Here is a 16,545-nt window from a genome sequence, read left to right as displayed (position 1 = left end):
ACTTATTGTACCGATTTCTACAGTATTTTGAAGGAAAGGCAAATGCTTCTACAAGAAATTTAACCCTTTTGAAATGAATTATATTTTGGAAATGAAGAATTTTTTATTTCAATGGATTATATATTTAAGCCTAAGGAAGTAAGAAAATCAACATTTTTCTCACAATTATATGTTGCCAGGGCGCTATAACTACAACGTATGAGACAATTTGGACTCATTCGGCACGATATATGAGCTATGAAAGCCAAGGAAGCTTGTAATTCCAAACGGAATCACACAGTCAAAAAGGGTAATCAGAAAAACATATTCAGGAGGCATTTGATAACTTTGATCCTGTTTTATTTAAATATTAAGTCATTATTATAGGTATTCTGCAAGTACTGGCAGGTAACTTGCAGCAACTGAAAAGCTTCTATGCTCCAGGGTCTTCATTTTTCCGTACGATTGTTCTGTTTTAATTTCGTCCATTAGTTGTAGTCTCCTTCGCTCCCTCCCTCTCTTTCCTGCCACAACACCCTCTAGCACTTCCCTCATGATACAGTTTCTTCTTACGCGATGTCCTAACTAGTTTCTCTTCCTCTTCTTATAAATATAAAATTGTTCTTTTCCCCAACATTTCTTAAGACTCTCTTATTTGCTTTCTGCTCGACTCAGCTAATTCTCTCCATTTTCTCCACACCCATATTTCGAAAGCTTTTAGTCGTTTTTCATCATTTCGGCGTAAAATTGGAATACGGTTAACTGCTCATAAATAAATAAATCCTATTAGATATTTTTGAAAAACTAGAGACTTCTTCACTGGTATAAATGACGAAATAACAATGGTTATACCTACATGGATTGTAAAGTTATGCCACTTTGCCAAGCGTCCCATTTAAAGAAAAATAAATTTGGTCACCCTGTTTTAAATATGACCCTAATTTTCTTCTGAAGTCTAGACAAGCAGTCATAAAAATGTAATAAGTTAGTATAGAATTTCTGTATTCTTAGTTATAAGTACGGGAAGTGCTACCTATTTCTAACCGACATACCTATTGGGAATCTTATCAGCTCATTGCTTTCCTCTGTTCAGGAAACATGTAAGTCACACATAAGAGAATATGAGTACTAATAAAGGGAGTATATTGGCGCTAATTGTACCTTTAAAATATTAAAGGGTGAATAAAAATGTTAATTGTAAACCTTTATGTTTGACAGTTATAATACGGTACTTGTATTTAAAAAAAAATATAATTTATACATTTACCCAAATCAATATTAAAAGCACGAGTTAGTGGAAGTCATAAACTGTAAAAAAAAGAAAGTAGTTAAAGTAAGTTTAAAAATTGCACTATTTTTGAGGAGTACATGTCAGTAGAGAAACTTGAGCGTGTGTGTGTGTGTGTGGTGGATTGAGGAAATACATACTCGTAAAAATATGCTGTGTATATTTTAACCTTCTAATTTATGTTTCATTACAAACTATTTTCTTTTAGTTATTCTTCGTAAATAAGTAGTTGAAATAATATATTAAAAAGTATAAAATCTTTAACATTTCACGATTTGAAACGCCGATGAATTATTAAATCAAATTATTCATTTTCAAATAAATGAATCTTGAAATTGAAAGAACACCAAAACAAGACTTTGGGAAATCCACAAATACGACGATGAAAATCACAAAACTCAAATGGCCTGACTTGAACTAGAAAACTTTTGCAACAAATTTAAAAGTTTTATCGCTCAACCACTGTGTTTCTCGTTTCCAAATAACACCAATAAGGTTCTTAATTATATGCTCCACCCCATTAACTTCTACCTTCTTTATCTTCTTTGTTTTAAAATATGATAATTATTGGTAAGGCAATTTAAAAAATATTAAATATTTTATTGTTATGCAAGTACAATTAGGTTTCTTCTTGTTTACCGCGCTTTGTATTAGACGTTTAAACGTTCTACCTCCCACTCAGTAATACGACAATTATCATCTTAAGTGTTATTTGATAGACGGGTACTGCAAGCATTTCCTCGTCTACAATAGATTGCCACAAAAACTATGACTGATTACTTTACAAACATAACACACACACACAGACACATTCACACCTGAAAACGAAAACATCGTACTATAACAAGAGAGCACACACACTTTAGAGAAAAGTGTAATTAAATCTGGCAACACTGAAGATTAATTTTCCCTATCCTATCCTACCGGTGACAGTCGATATGGTAGTCTTTTGCGCAATGTTTCTGCGCAGCGCGTCGTCGTGACGCTTCGGTTCGACACTTTTCCTCGGCGCTTTTCAATGATGTGACGCCGGGCGTCTCCAGCCCAAACAGTTTAGTTTAGTAGCGAGCATTGGCACTCGTGTTCTGTGTCCCAGATGGGTCGGACCGTGCAGGTAAACACAAACAAATATGTATATCTATATATCTATCTATCTTGCAAAAGCAAACCAAAAATTGAAAAAAAAACGCAAGAAGCATTAAAGGCAACAGCCATAGAAAAAGAGCAAAAAGATGAATGTTTATGTCTGTTTATGTGATAGAAAAAAGTTTCCACGCAAATTGTATCATCGTTGTTATGTGTTGCCTGTTAGACTGCTTTAAGCGTGGATCAAAAATGCTGAAATTCGATGTTGTGATTGTGTACGCATCTTCTCATGAAACACAATAGATAGTTTGACTTCCTTACTAGTTTACATTAGAGAAAAATATATTCTTTCCTATATTAAATAAACTTCTAAACATTAAAGAATATACTTACAAAAACATTAACCCTTAACCAATATACTTCCATTTAAAAAATAATACATTAAGAAAACTATTTGTAAACAAAAACACTTAAAACAATAAAACAAACAAATTACTGGCATCGTCGTTGGATGTTTTTTCGTGCTGTGTTTGGTTAGTGTTTTCTTAGAAATGCATGCGTACGACACACAGGTGATGGCTGTACGCAAATTGATAGGCAATTGTTAATACGATTGTCATTTAAAAAAACAAATAATAGTACAGACAGAAAAGATAAAGAACGCTTAATTGTTTTTTAGCTGTCGTCTCGTGTCCATGTATTGTCGTTCACTTAACAGTTAAATTAATGTTGCCAGGCTTTCATTGGTTGAATGATATAGAGAATGTTTATAGAGAATTCAATGTTGGATGTGACGTTTATATATGTATGTATGTATCTATGTCTATTGATGTGTTAATACATACATATTTCTTAGAGGAATACTTGACTATCAAATTTGATTATGCAAAAGCAAACAGGTTCATTTTTTTAAAACATTCTCAATGACTTCGCGGTAGATAATTCTCGCAATAAAAACCTTCTTCTTATGACTGTTTCAAAAGTGAAGTATACCTTATCTAAAACTAATATATCGTGAAATTATGATTAAAGATAGTAATCTGCATTGACCAGGGCTATGTTGATTCTCCAAAAATTAAAATATATATACGGTATATATATAATATGGACTGATAAATAAAATTAAAAAATAAATGAATTAAGTTAATTTTCTAGTTTTTGCATCTCATGATTGTGTATTTAGGGTAAAGGGGACGGATTATTATTGAAAGTGAATGACTATGAAATAATTGATGGTATGAAAATGTGGGTTAAAATGGGAAAACACGATATTGTTCACAAAAATAAAAGCAAAAAAAAGAAGAAGAAGTATCTAGTAATGAGTTTGGAATTGCTGAAACATGTCGTCTTTTCATTGATTTTAGCCAAGTAAAAGCATTTAGTTAACATATAACGTCGAATTAATATTTATCGGGTTTCTTCCATCTTGTTCTAAATACTAATTTGTGTGTTTTCCTTTTAAGGGGTGAAACTCTAAGTTCAAACTTATAATTCTGTTTACCCGTAATTCGGAAACCAAAGGTTTGCACAGAAAAACAGTTCACACTCACACTGAATTAAGTAAAAAATATTGTCTCCATGACAAATTTAGTCAAGATAAGATGACTTTTGTACATTACGTACTACAATGTATAATTTTTGTGATTCTTTTAATAGAAAAGTAAAATGAATTAAAAAAATAGATTTAGGAAACTTAAAACACTGATATTAAGCAGTGGGACAATTATGGTACTGTTCCCAGATTCAATTCAGAAATTGTTACTCCACAAACATATTTTCACTACATTCTAAACTAAAAGTTTTAACACCAGATTTTGACAACTCCGTAATGGAGTTATTTCACTCCGAAACGAAATACAAAGTCTGTTCAGGAAAAAAAAAGAAACTACAACTTTCTAAACATAATGGTTCATATCGTTTGTGGAAATCATTCGTATTTATTTCCTTCAATACAATTTTCTTCACTATTAATATATTGTTCCGAGCGCATTTTTTACTACTGGAACATCCTGGAACGCACGTTTGGGAACAGTCTGGAAATTTTGTAGCAATTCTTTTTGTTACTTATTCTATGGATTTGGTAAGCTTTCAGGATGTATTTTAACTTGGGGAATAGAAAGATGTCTGCAGATGACACATCTGGCGAGCAGGGTCGTTTGGGTATAACAGTTGTATTTTTCTTCGCCAAAACATCGGTAACAAGGTGCTCCGAATTAATAGGAGCGTTGTCGTGGTGCAGCATGTTCCATTTTGTCAAGCTAGTATACAGTTGTCTTTGTCCAAAAAGTACTGAATTACTTCTTCAAAAAGTACAGAATTGTATAGGCTTGCTTGTCAAAAAGTGTAAAATTGTCTAGGCTTGCCTATCCTAAAAGCACAGAATTGCCCAGTCTTTCTTGTCCAAAAACTAATAAGTCGTCTAAGAATAGGAATAAGTTAAGGAAAATCTTGAAGTTTCTGCACAACATCATTAAACCAGGGCTCGGTTATTGTAAGCCAATTACATAAAATAATTAATAAATAGCTTAACTTCTTTAGAAACAACTTGAACAAAAGTTTCCTAATGAGCAAACCTACGTTGAAAATATGCGGCAGAAACACATTGACTACATCTCTACTGAAAGAAAATTTGCTTCAAAAAATTAAGAACTCACCAATTGACTTGAAATTTGTAGGTAGACTTAACCTAGAAAATAATTCGGCAAAATAGAGACTTCATGGAGAAAAAGGGACGCAAAATTAATAATTAGATTTTCTGTAAGAAAATTGGCACAAGCGTTAAAAGTGAGATCCTTTGGGGAGAAGAGGGAGCCGCGGTTGCTCAGTGGTAGAGCGCTCACCTCTGGTGCCAGGGGTCTCGGGTTCAAACCCTGCTCCCGCCAAGTGAACTTTGTGGTGGACGAACACCGTGTGCGTGGGTTTTCTCGGGGTTCTCCCGTTTCCTCCCACTTTCTTCATTCCACCATTTCATTCATTACTCATCATCACCGTCTCCTTTAGCCTACCCGGCATAACCGTAGGACGTAAAACTCAAAAATTTCATTTTATTTCCTTTGGGGAGAAGAATATGTCAAAAAGCATAACATTATGGAACCCAAACTTGTTTTAGTGATTTTGTTTACTTTTACTTGAGCTGTTCCCAATTCTATTCTAGATAACACAAAACAATAATTTATACTTCGTTTTATTTCAGTACCGTAGCTACTTGTCGAAGAAAACACCTATTCCCTATAGAAAATTTCATCTCCAATTTCTTAAATGAGAACTTTCCAGTCCTGAAATCTCATTATGAAAATCTATTATTTTTTAAAAAAAATAAATGTAATATCAAATTTAACGTTACATACTCATGTTCTTTAGGTCAAAGGTCTCGAATGATATGAAAGCAAATACTTATAAAAGACTTACTGGATTGAGAATGTAGAACATCATATAGCTTGGGTCGAACCAGGGATCTCTTACACGAGGATCGAGGACTCTACCACTGAATCACCATGTTATTTCGCCAAGATAAGTAAATAAATAATAAAAAAATAACCAGATACGTACACAGAAGACTCTTTATTTCTTAGTAGCAGGATTATATTGTCAGCAAAGTAAATGACTATCTGAGAACTGGAATTTGTCTTCTATGGTAAAGATTGGGATATAGTTTTTATTATAGTCCTTTGTTCAGATTACATACATTATATAAGGAACAATATAATATCTTGTGTTATTTGTAATACGAAATACGAATCTTTCAAAGTGTAAAATTGAAAAGAAAATGAAATGAAATATTTGAGTTTACATCTCACGGTTATATCCGTTAGGCTAAAGGAGACAGTGATGATGAGAAATGAATAAAATGGTGGAATGAAGAAAGTGGGAAGAAACAGGAGAATCCCGAAAAAACCAACGCATGCGGTGTTTGTCCATCACAAAGTTCACTTGGCGCCAGCTGTAATTGAACGAAGGATCTCACGCACCAGAGGCGAACTTTCTACCACTGAGCCATCGCGGCCTGCAAAAAGTGTAAAATTATCTGGGTGTCTTCCATAGGGTCATCCTTGACTTTTTTAAAAATATTTTCCTTATGTTACTCTTACTCTCACAGCTGCAGCTTGAGTACATCTCTCAAAAGTAAAGTAAAAGAATATTATTACCTCGTATAATATATTTTCAAGTCCTAATAGAGTACTTACCTGTACATCAGAAAAAATATATAATTTATAACGCCAAGAACATGATAGAATTACCTTTCTCCAATTCACAAGTATTGGAACGACTTTTATTGAATGTTTGTTCACATCATTATATTGCATGACTTACGCAATTTATGTCTACAAAGCATAAAACATCACCATTGTTTTCAATAAAAAAAAACTCTTTTCTACCTTGAGTAATTCACTAAATAATTACAAAAGCTGAGACTATAGTTTCATTTTATGAAATAATAACAAATATCTAGAATAAAGTCAATTGTGATTTCATATATCACTTTTGACACTACACACATTTTTTCTAGGCATGGAAAGTTAATTAATTCCACCAAACACGATAGATTGAGTGATATAGGTAAAATCACATTTAACACTTTCAAGAAAAGTAGCGGTTTCTCCCGGAACATGATCCCATCAACCCTGGATTATATGTATGCGCTAGATTCACGCTAACTGAATTGTTCCGTAATGACATGTTGAACTTAATACCTATAAGTAAATGCAATGTAAATATAATTATAGGAATAATTATTACATTATATTAAATGCAGAAATATTCGAAGGATAATTATTATCCCACATATCCATACACAAGTTTTCCGATTATCCAAATATGCTGAAGAATGATAATCCTTCAAAATTAAAAATATATGAATACATTAACACCTTTCGCTGAGTAAGTATTTATCTCGGGAATTTATCTTGTCTCAGAAGGGAATATCCTCCTGTATTATTCTCAATAGCAGAATTTGAAAAAAAAAATCTGATAAATAATGTTTCTACTAAGTTCCTAATAAATATTTTGGTACAAATTTTATTTTAATTTTCTAACTAAAATTTACCACACCAAGTACAGAATTAATTTACGGTAGATTACTTTCAAAAATACGATAGCTGTTTTCTAATACAAATAATGAATAATGGTTGGAAAAAATTAAGAGTATGAATCGATAGTGATTCAAACGGTGCATATTAGAAAGAATCATAGCTTGAAAAATGTCTAAAGATAAACCAAATCACAAATTTATGAAGAGAAAATCATACAGTATTAAAATAATAGGATCAGAGAAAACGAATTAGATATGGCAATGATTCGTTTTACGAAACATAGAACCACGACTGTAAAAATTCAAGGTTAATTCTGTTAAAAATTAATCATTTTCTTTCGTAATTTTTTGTCCCATATAGGATGTATCTATGATTTATGTTGCCTTGATATATAAAATACATCTTCTGTCATATTGACAACGGAGAAACTTACTTTGACTGCAATTCATAAGACAAATACATGTTTAATGTAGTTTCTACCTATTAAAAATTTTGGAGTTGCATAAATCGTACGGAGATTTGCATTTAACTCGCAAGCTTCGAGTATGGCATAAATGGTGTATGATAATATCTACTGCTATAATTGCAGGTAGTAGTATTCCGTACATAGTATTCAAATATATATATACCTAGGTATATATATATATGTTCCAGCACAAGCACGCACCCAGAAAGTTTTGTTGAAAGGAATCCAAAGTTTAGAGAGGGTGTCCAATATTACAAGTCACTATTTAATACTCTATATAGTATTGAAAAGTGTTATTTTGTATTCAAAAAGAGCTGGATTATCAGTGAAAATGATAGAGCTAGATTATTTTATAAGAAAAGAAAAAATACAAATGAAGTGTAAATAAAATCTTTATCCTGCACCGATCATTTCTTGGGCTCAACAAGCGTAGTTTTGCAAAGGAAATGAATAAATATGTGTTGAGTTACGAAATTTTGGTGAAGGGTCCGAACTCTCTCGCCCGCCCATGTAATGACCCCTGTTTCAACATAACGAAAAAACTATCAATTATAATGGTCAAAGAAGACATGATTTTCTTTAAGTGACATAAAAATTCCCATTCTTAATTTTCTCAAAAGCTTTGGATTATAACTTATGATCAAGCATTTCATTTTGCTCAATTCTTTGTAATTTATCAATTGATATTTGTCTCATCTTTGAGCATTATTATTATTATTATTATTATTATTATTATTATTATTATTATTATTAAATATTCTGCCTTTTGGACGGTCCTGGGACTAGTGAGGTTTTTCTTCTTTTTCCTTATTTCTTTTCTTCTTAAGTTTCAGTTTGGACATGGAAATGTTTTTCTCCATGTTTCTCGATTTTCAGCTTCCGCTTTTACCTCCCAATATTTTCTTCTATTTTTCAAATCATCGATCACTTATGTTCTCCTTCTTCCTATTCTTCGCTTCCCTTCCATCTTTCCTTTTATGGTGGTATGAAGAAAACAATTAGTTCACAATATGTGTCCAATCCAATTGGCTTTACTACGAAGAATGGCGGCTAGAAGCGTCTTCTTCTCTCCTATCCGTTTTAAAACATCTTCGTTGGTTACTCTTTCTGTCCATTTTATCTTCTCCACCTTTCTCCAACACATTTCGAAACTTTCTAAATATTTCTTCTCTAACTTCCGTAAGGTCCAAGTTTCTGAACCATAAAGTACAATGCTCCAAATACAGCACTTGACTAGTTTCTTCCAATATAATAGTTAAACTAAATAAAAGTTTAATAATTATTCTTCATTTAGGATTGTGACTTATTAACCGTGATGAGTACTATCATTTTAGTAGTGTCTCGATATAAAGAGATTGATAGAGGTATACTCTTCTATTTCAGTATCATTTAGTTTTATCTTAATATAGGGTGTTGTGTTTGTACAGCATCAATTTGTATGTTTAGAAGTCACATTAATTGATCTCGATTTCTCAAAAACTACACAGGAAGATTGTATACTCATCCATAGTGTCTTGTTTAGCTTATGACATTTTGTTTCGTTATAACTTAATAATATTGTAGATTTACTGAATTATCCAAAAGTTTTCGAGCTGACAAATCGCGCCACATACTGCCACGGTTTCTCACTGCAACCTTGGTAACTACAGCCGTGTAAAGTGGATAGCAATCATGAAGTGTGCGAGGTCAACGCACAGCGACAGACATCGCAAGCAACGAACGATTGCATGAAAATCTTCCCTCATTCAAATCAATGTGTAGCCAACAGAAAGTTGGGTTACTCGTAGAACCGTACTTAAAACAATTTTCTCAATTGGCTATTCAGCCACATCGCAAGCAAAGAACGCAAGATAAGCTTACATGAAAATCCGCCTTTATTCTCTAACGAACTGACGCAACTAGACAGTTGAAACTGATTCACTATTTCTTCCATAGATGGCACATTATGCCATGAACGGCTTAAGACCAGTGGCACGATATTTCAGAGTCAGGCAGGCTTGCCAACCATAAGATAATTTATCATGATATACGATGATTTAAGCCTTAATGCTATATACGATAATGCCCTTGCGATAATAAGTGAATATACGATAATTTCAGAATCACAGGTTTTTGCAGTTTTTGAATGTACAAATAAATTGAAACGCTTGGAGGATAAAGGTGGTATGTAACAAATTGAATATGATCGGAAAATTGACTTTCACAACTTTGTCCGTTAACATACCACCTTCATCGTTTCTAAATATCTGCACTAGGAGGAGGACTCACCAAATAATGTGTTAGGTAGCATGAGTAGCATATAACACGCGCATGAACAGCCAGAATGCAACATTTCGAAAAATATAACATAACACCTTTATCCTCTAAGCGCTTCAATTGTAGATGTGCATTAGATAATTATAAAACACACACACACACACACATTAGGTTTTTTATCAGTCATTGCCGATAAAATAAATCAATAACGATTTGTGAATTGGCAAATGGGAAGCCTTCATCCATTCTTTCAAGTCAATCACGTTTTTGAGAGGTGGAAATATTGTTCAGGGTAGTGTTAGTAAGGATTATTTTAAAAATATGAAGACAGTTACGCCGATTTGAACTTCGAATTGATGATTACTAGATAAGTTTGTTATATATTATTGCTATTATTGGTAGTAATATACTTTTGCAGCAATTATCAAAACGAATATACATTGTTTTGTAATATACGATAATTTTAAAGACGAAAATCGATAATTTTGTTCTCTGAAGTTGGAAACTTTGGTTGTCAGGCAGGTAGTTTCTGAAATATCCTCGTACTAAGCAAGCTTCTACTATCATTTATGTGTACATGTCTGTCACTCTCAAGTACGATAACTTACGCAAGAATGCACCTGATATTATTAAACTTACCATACACCATCTTTAAACCATTGGCAATAAGCCAATTAAGACCAGTCAAAAACAAATGAGTAAATAGAAAGGTAAAATGAACTTTATGCCAATTAACTTTCATAAATAAAAGTACATGTACCTAGTTTGTTTCCAGAATGCAGAGTTCCTCTAATTATTATTTAAAAAAAAAAAAACAATGTGCCCTTGAGTCTTTCTCCGATATCTTTCAGTGATAGCAACTACAATTCATTGACACAATGTTTGCAAGAAAGTGATCACGTCACATGTTTCCATTGTTTGTCTGTATATGATGTTATGTCATGTGTATGTGAGGTCAGACAAGAGTCGTTAACTGTAGACATTTATTCCCATATGTGCCATTACGAAATTTCTAGGCGTCCTTTAATATATACTCTTCCAGACATACGTCGCGTTTTTTATTGACATTAATCAAATAAATGAAACAAAAAGGTACTTTTATTGTAGCTCAGTCTGGATAAACACAGTAACTGCCTATCTTTTAGAAAGCAATTATGATGTGTTATTCTGATATGACAAAACTTGCCTGAAGTTGCAATACGCATTGGCTTCTGTTACTTTAGTTCTTTGTGTCAAATGTGTGGGAAACAAGTAATCTAAAGGTAACCAAAAACCATTCTTGCCGTTTTAGACATGCCATTTAATAAATCGCTCCCAGAGAGAAATTGACTTACGGGCCGAAAAGCTGTGGGGGATTAGTGTAGCTATTGATCTGTTGATCTGTTCTTATGTGGCGCACACAACAATCACAGAACGTTCAGTATTTGTAAGAAATGCAGGTATAGAAACAGCTCGTTCGCAGTTGTTAGCTTAATAAATTTAAGGTGAATATGTCAGCAGACGCATCAAGTCATTGAATACGTCAAGCATTTGGGGATGATAGCATGAACGAATGCATCAGCAGACACTGGTTAAAGAAGTTCTGGTCAGGAGATCTAAGCTTTGTGAAGAACTCCACAGTGGGGTTCACAGGGATAGCGAGAACCTGAAGGCAACCGTGGACAGTAGTCAAACGTGTGGTGAACTTGCCGAAACTTTCTAGGTTTCCAAAAGAAGTCAGGCTTCACTTACACTACATAAAGAATATGTACAAGTTGAGCAAGTACACCCCACATTCTCGGCTTTCAACAAGGAACAACGAGTGGCGGGCTTTTTGTTGTTGCTGTCTCAGCATCACAACACACCCGTATTCGGTCGAGTGCTTGGTCGTGGGTTCATTGGGTTATTGGATTCATCAAAATGGGTTCATTGTGATATTTTCAATCTTGCCAGGCATTGGTTGTCACTGCGTGGCTCTGTGCCTTATTCCTCAAGACCATCTCTGCGCCAATGCAAGATTATGCTCTGTAACTGTTGGACTAGTCTCCAAGTAGTGTATTAGGAACTTCTACTACCAAACTATACCATCACTGTGATCGCATCAATTGGGACGGTTACAATATGAAGTGAAGCAGGAGCCAGCGTTGGTTTACTATAAGAGACTCCACGACATTGCACTACCACAAGTGGCAAGGACTGCAGCAACTCGCTGGGAGATGTATATATTGTCTCATCCACTATAATCACTGAATTTAGCGTAATCATATTCTGTTCAATTCCCTGGACATCACCTCCATGGGAAATCCTTCGTCGATAAAGCAGACCTGCGACGCGCATTCACGAACTTCTTTGCGTCCAAGACTCCGGAATTTTATTGCCAGTACATTGTACAGATAAAGGAACTTTGGCAAAGGTTCCTCAATGCTAATGAAGATTACTTTAAGACCTAATTCTGAGTATCATGTGCTGTATGTCTGTCTGATTTTGGCGATCTCTCACTGCAAGAACCTTTTCTGGTTAGCTTGTACTTGACTTACATATTTTAATTGAATTCTTAATTAGAATTTGCAACAATAGAGGCTAGTGAGGACATTGTATCACTAAAATCGAAGATTGTTACTACAGATTTTATCTCTTCAAGATGCGTACAAGAATTGGAATATATTTTAAGTTTCTTTTTGATATGAATTCCTCCAGAAACCGCCACCGCTTTGCGGTATCGAAGCTATATAAGATAGGATCAAATGTTTAAAATGTGATAAGAATTTGTATTACAGTTTGCATGCGAGCTTTGTGCCCTCACCGGGATCGAATCCACTACACTTTACCATACATAATGTTGCAGCACACTATTAGTCAAACAAACAAAGCTGACCATACATTTCCCAGATGCCCATGCGCCACCTGAGAGGTCAATCTTTTAATAAGATCAAGTTAGTGGGCTTTATAAGATTGTAACGTTACCATGTCCGTGTGTCAGTTAGTCCATACTCTAACTCTTGAAGAAAGTGAAATTTTAAGTCTTTTTTGGTGATAAATAAGTAGATTGATTATCTCGATTGAGTTTATTAATAGTGTAATATCCTACACATGGTTTATATTTATAAACACTAACCCATCCTTCTTATTTGTAAATAGTAGAATCCTAACTACAACCACCTAGCTTGTCAGGACCTCTTTGGCTTTCCTACCCGCATAGCTTGGCTGGAACTCTGCGGGACACCAACCTCCCTTTGCTATCCTGGAGCTTTATAAGAACCCTTCGCTTGGCTGCCTTTGAATAGGGATACCTATTACTTACCCAAACTATATAGTGAATTTTATTTTGATCTAAGGAGCACACTTGACTTTTTGTTATATTGTATAGAAGAGGAATTTTATAATTAAAAGTTGTAGGAGGAAACCGAATCTCATGTGCTAAATTGTTATACCTATTACCTTATCAAAGTAATTTTATAATAGAATTAATTCGTTTGCACCTTAATGGGTAACGGTAATTGTTTGTATGTCCTTCATGCAGAAATACAAGTTTCGAGTAACGCTAAAACGTAAACCTCAAAACAGTCATAATTGCGGGTAGCGTAAAACACCTTAATGCTTGTAGATGAAATGCATACTTATTCTTAATCCTTATTATAAATGCAAGACCATTCAATAAAAATACTACTAACGTTATTACACACGACTATTATTTCACAGCAAATTTTTGTATTTTGTATTATTCAATACACAGCTAGAACTTGTATCTTGGCCAAGTTCGTTAATGGAATCAAACCGTTATCATCCTCACTGGTAACGGTGACTCTAACGATGGTTATCCATATCCCATTCATCCATAAATGTGCGTTTCGAGTAACACTAATATGCAAACCTCAAATCACTAAAGAGTTAGGAATTGCATAAACATTTAGGCGAAAACATACAGATATTATTAATCCTTGTTGTAAACGAAAGCCTATTCATTTGTAAATTTATGTTTTACGTGATCCTCTTTGGTGGAGTTTAGAGTAGAATTTATTTAGCCTAATAAACACACTTTTTTCTTTAGATTTATTCATGTTTTATGGAAATATCTTTAATGTATGACCATCAGTGAGAATTGCTTCTTATGCAAAATGTTCTAAGAAAGCTAGGCAAGAAAAGTATATCTTTGAAGCTACCAGTTGCCGAAAATGTAATAAATCGTAGATTAAATGAGACACAGATGAAACAAGTGAGTTCCATTTAAAATTGTGACCCCGCGTAGCATATAATCTCCAACGTTCTCTTCTTTGGTGCGAGCGGTTCCGAGTTCGCTTTCCGTTGTGAATACTCGATTGAAAAAATGTAAAATCTTTTTCAACTCCGTCATTCTGAGTGAGGTTTCTTGTATTTTCCTCATTTATTCTAGCCAAATGTTACCTAAGATATAGGTATCAGACAGCTTCCTTCTCTCCCTTTTTCGGATAGCGTGATCGGTGAGGCAAGTCATCCCTCATATGTGACGGGCTAATATGGCTATAGATGCCGAAAGCCCAGAAATATAATTCCTAACAATCAATTTCGAATTGTCAAACTATAACGATAGCCTTCTTTCAAACTATTGAAACCGGAAGTGATAGATCTACTTCTTATTTCGAGCATCTAATTCTTATTTGGAACATAAGATCTACTTCTTATCTTATCTCGAACAATTATTTTTCCACTATTTCTTAGAGTTTTTAGTCTATGGAAAGAGTCCATATTGAAACCGAAAGTGATTAAAGTTACCACTTTTGTTTTGAATAGAAGAGTAAGAATGGGTAAGTTATTCCAGGGGCGTTGAATCCATATCAAGAAAGCTTCTCTTATCTTACTATGTTTTATGGGGAAGAAATGATGAAACTGATAGAGTGGCAAAATTCTTCCTTTTTTCCAATTTTAATAGAAGGATAAACGGATTGATATGAATCTATTCGGAAGATAAGTCCTCATGAAGACGTTTCTGTCTATTTCTTAGATCACGGACTGCTACTAACACTTGACCGTACGTTGTGCAATGATATTGAAGGTGTTGAGCGTGCACTTGCTTTCAAACACTCTTGTAACATTGATGACGTTGTTTCAGCTTTTTTCAGTCTTTTGTTATTCTTGTTACACTGTTCTCTTTTATTCTGCTTTTTATTGCTATTTACTATTTATTCTTAGTTACATATTTTCTCTATTTTTCCCATTATTACTACTTATTGTTATCTATTTTCTCTATTGTTACTGTATTTAGTATTTAGTTTTATTGTTATATATTTGTTATTTTCATACATTTATTCTTTTATTCTCTTCTTTTAGGTTTTCTTTCTATTTTTAGCAATTTTTATTTCTTATATTTTGATATGTTCGTTTTTAAATTTTATTTACGGCGGTCCGTGTTTGGTCACTCGTGTTGATCGTGACGGGGACAAATAGCCTCGATGTTGGTGATCCCATTAAATTTCAGTAAACCAATCATACAAAATCCATCCTATTCCTTAGGACAGCATTTTTTCAACCTAGTTGATATCACGACCCTCATTTTATCACATACTTTTTCCAACTATTCCCAGAAATAATTAATGTTTTTAAGTTGAGTTTAACGTTCCTTTCAGCAGCGAGGTTATATGAGACGTGGAACTATTGATTAACGTGGAATCCCAACCACATGAACTCCCGCCAGGAATCGAACCTGGCTCTCCCACGCCAAAGGCGCGTACGCTAACCGCTTAGCCACGTAGGAGCTCAATAACAATAATTAATGTTGTTCGTCACTTGCAAAGCCTAATGATATCATACCAAGCTCAGAGTTCCATTAGCCTTCATTTCGAATTGTATGGAGTTTTTCTTGCAATTGTATACTTTCCTTATATTTTAATATGCAGTTTCCACAGCTCGCATCACTCCTTTATTTCTATTGTTTCATTAAATAATTCTTTATGTGTTTGCTGTATTTATCAGTATGTACCAAAACTTTATATCTTCAAAATTTAATAAGGTATTCAAAATAATCATTATGTTACCACTGTTATATCCTAATTAGGTATATTTTCTCATCTCCCTTCGCAATCCGCTATATATTCACCTCGTTACTCCTCCAGATTCTCGATCCCCAGGTTCCGAAACCCCGCCGTAGAATATGCAAGAACTCGTTTGTTGAAATGAAACAAGACTCTGTAGTATTCGACCATTTACTTCTTTTACCGATAGTAGCGTCATCATACGACGTAGTTATAAAGCTTTTGCTTTCGCCATAATTCACGTCGACATTCTCACTGCTTCTCCTACTAGTGTATATGGAATCCTTTGAATTATTTCATTAAATATTTTTCACTTTCTCACTTGTATACTGATTCAATTTTTTAAAGTGAAAAACAAAACTTTTAATATTATGTATTATTATTGATTTATTAAAAAAATAATACTAGTTATATAATCTTCTTGCTCCAATTTCTAGTTCTGTTGGTGGAAGAATG

General features: G+C 33.8%; 1 protein-coding gene across 1 annotated transcript in view; it reads left to right on the top strand.

The window, feature by feature from the left end:
* The first annotated feature begins 2,292 nt into the window (after positions 1–2,292).
* The window catches only part of LOC145674097 (inactive dipeptidyl peptidase 10-like), a 398,407-nt gene continuing 384,154 nt past the window's right edge, over positions 2,293–16,545 (top strand). Inside the window, exon 1 of the mRNA XM_081743927.1 lies at positions 2,293–2,381. Coding sequence (XP_081600053.1) covers positions 2,364–2,381 — 18 coding nt within the window. The 5' untranslated portion in view covers positions 2,293–2,363. The remainder of the gene's footprint in view (positions 2,382–16,545) is intronic.

This window comes from Thermobia domestica, chromosome 2 (assembly GCF_964235325.1).
Source record: "Thermobia domestica chromosome 2, izTheDome1.hap1.1, whole genome shotgun sequence".
NCBI classification, from domain to species: domain Eukaryota; kingdom Metazoa; phylum Arthropoda; class Insecta; order Zygentoma; family Lepismatidae; genus Thermobia; species Thermobia domestica.
This window is presented reverse-complemented; position numbering and strand designations above follow the sequence as displayed.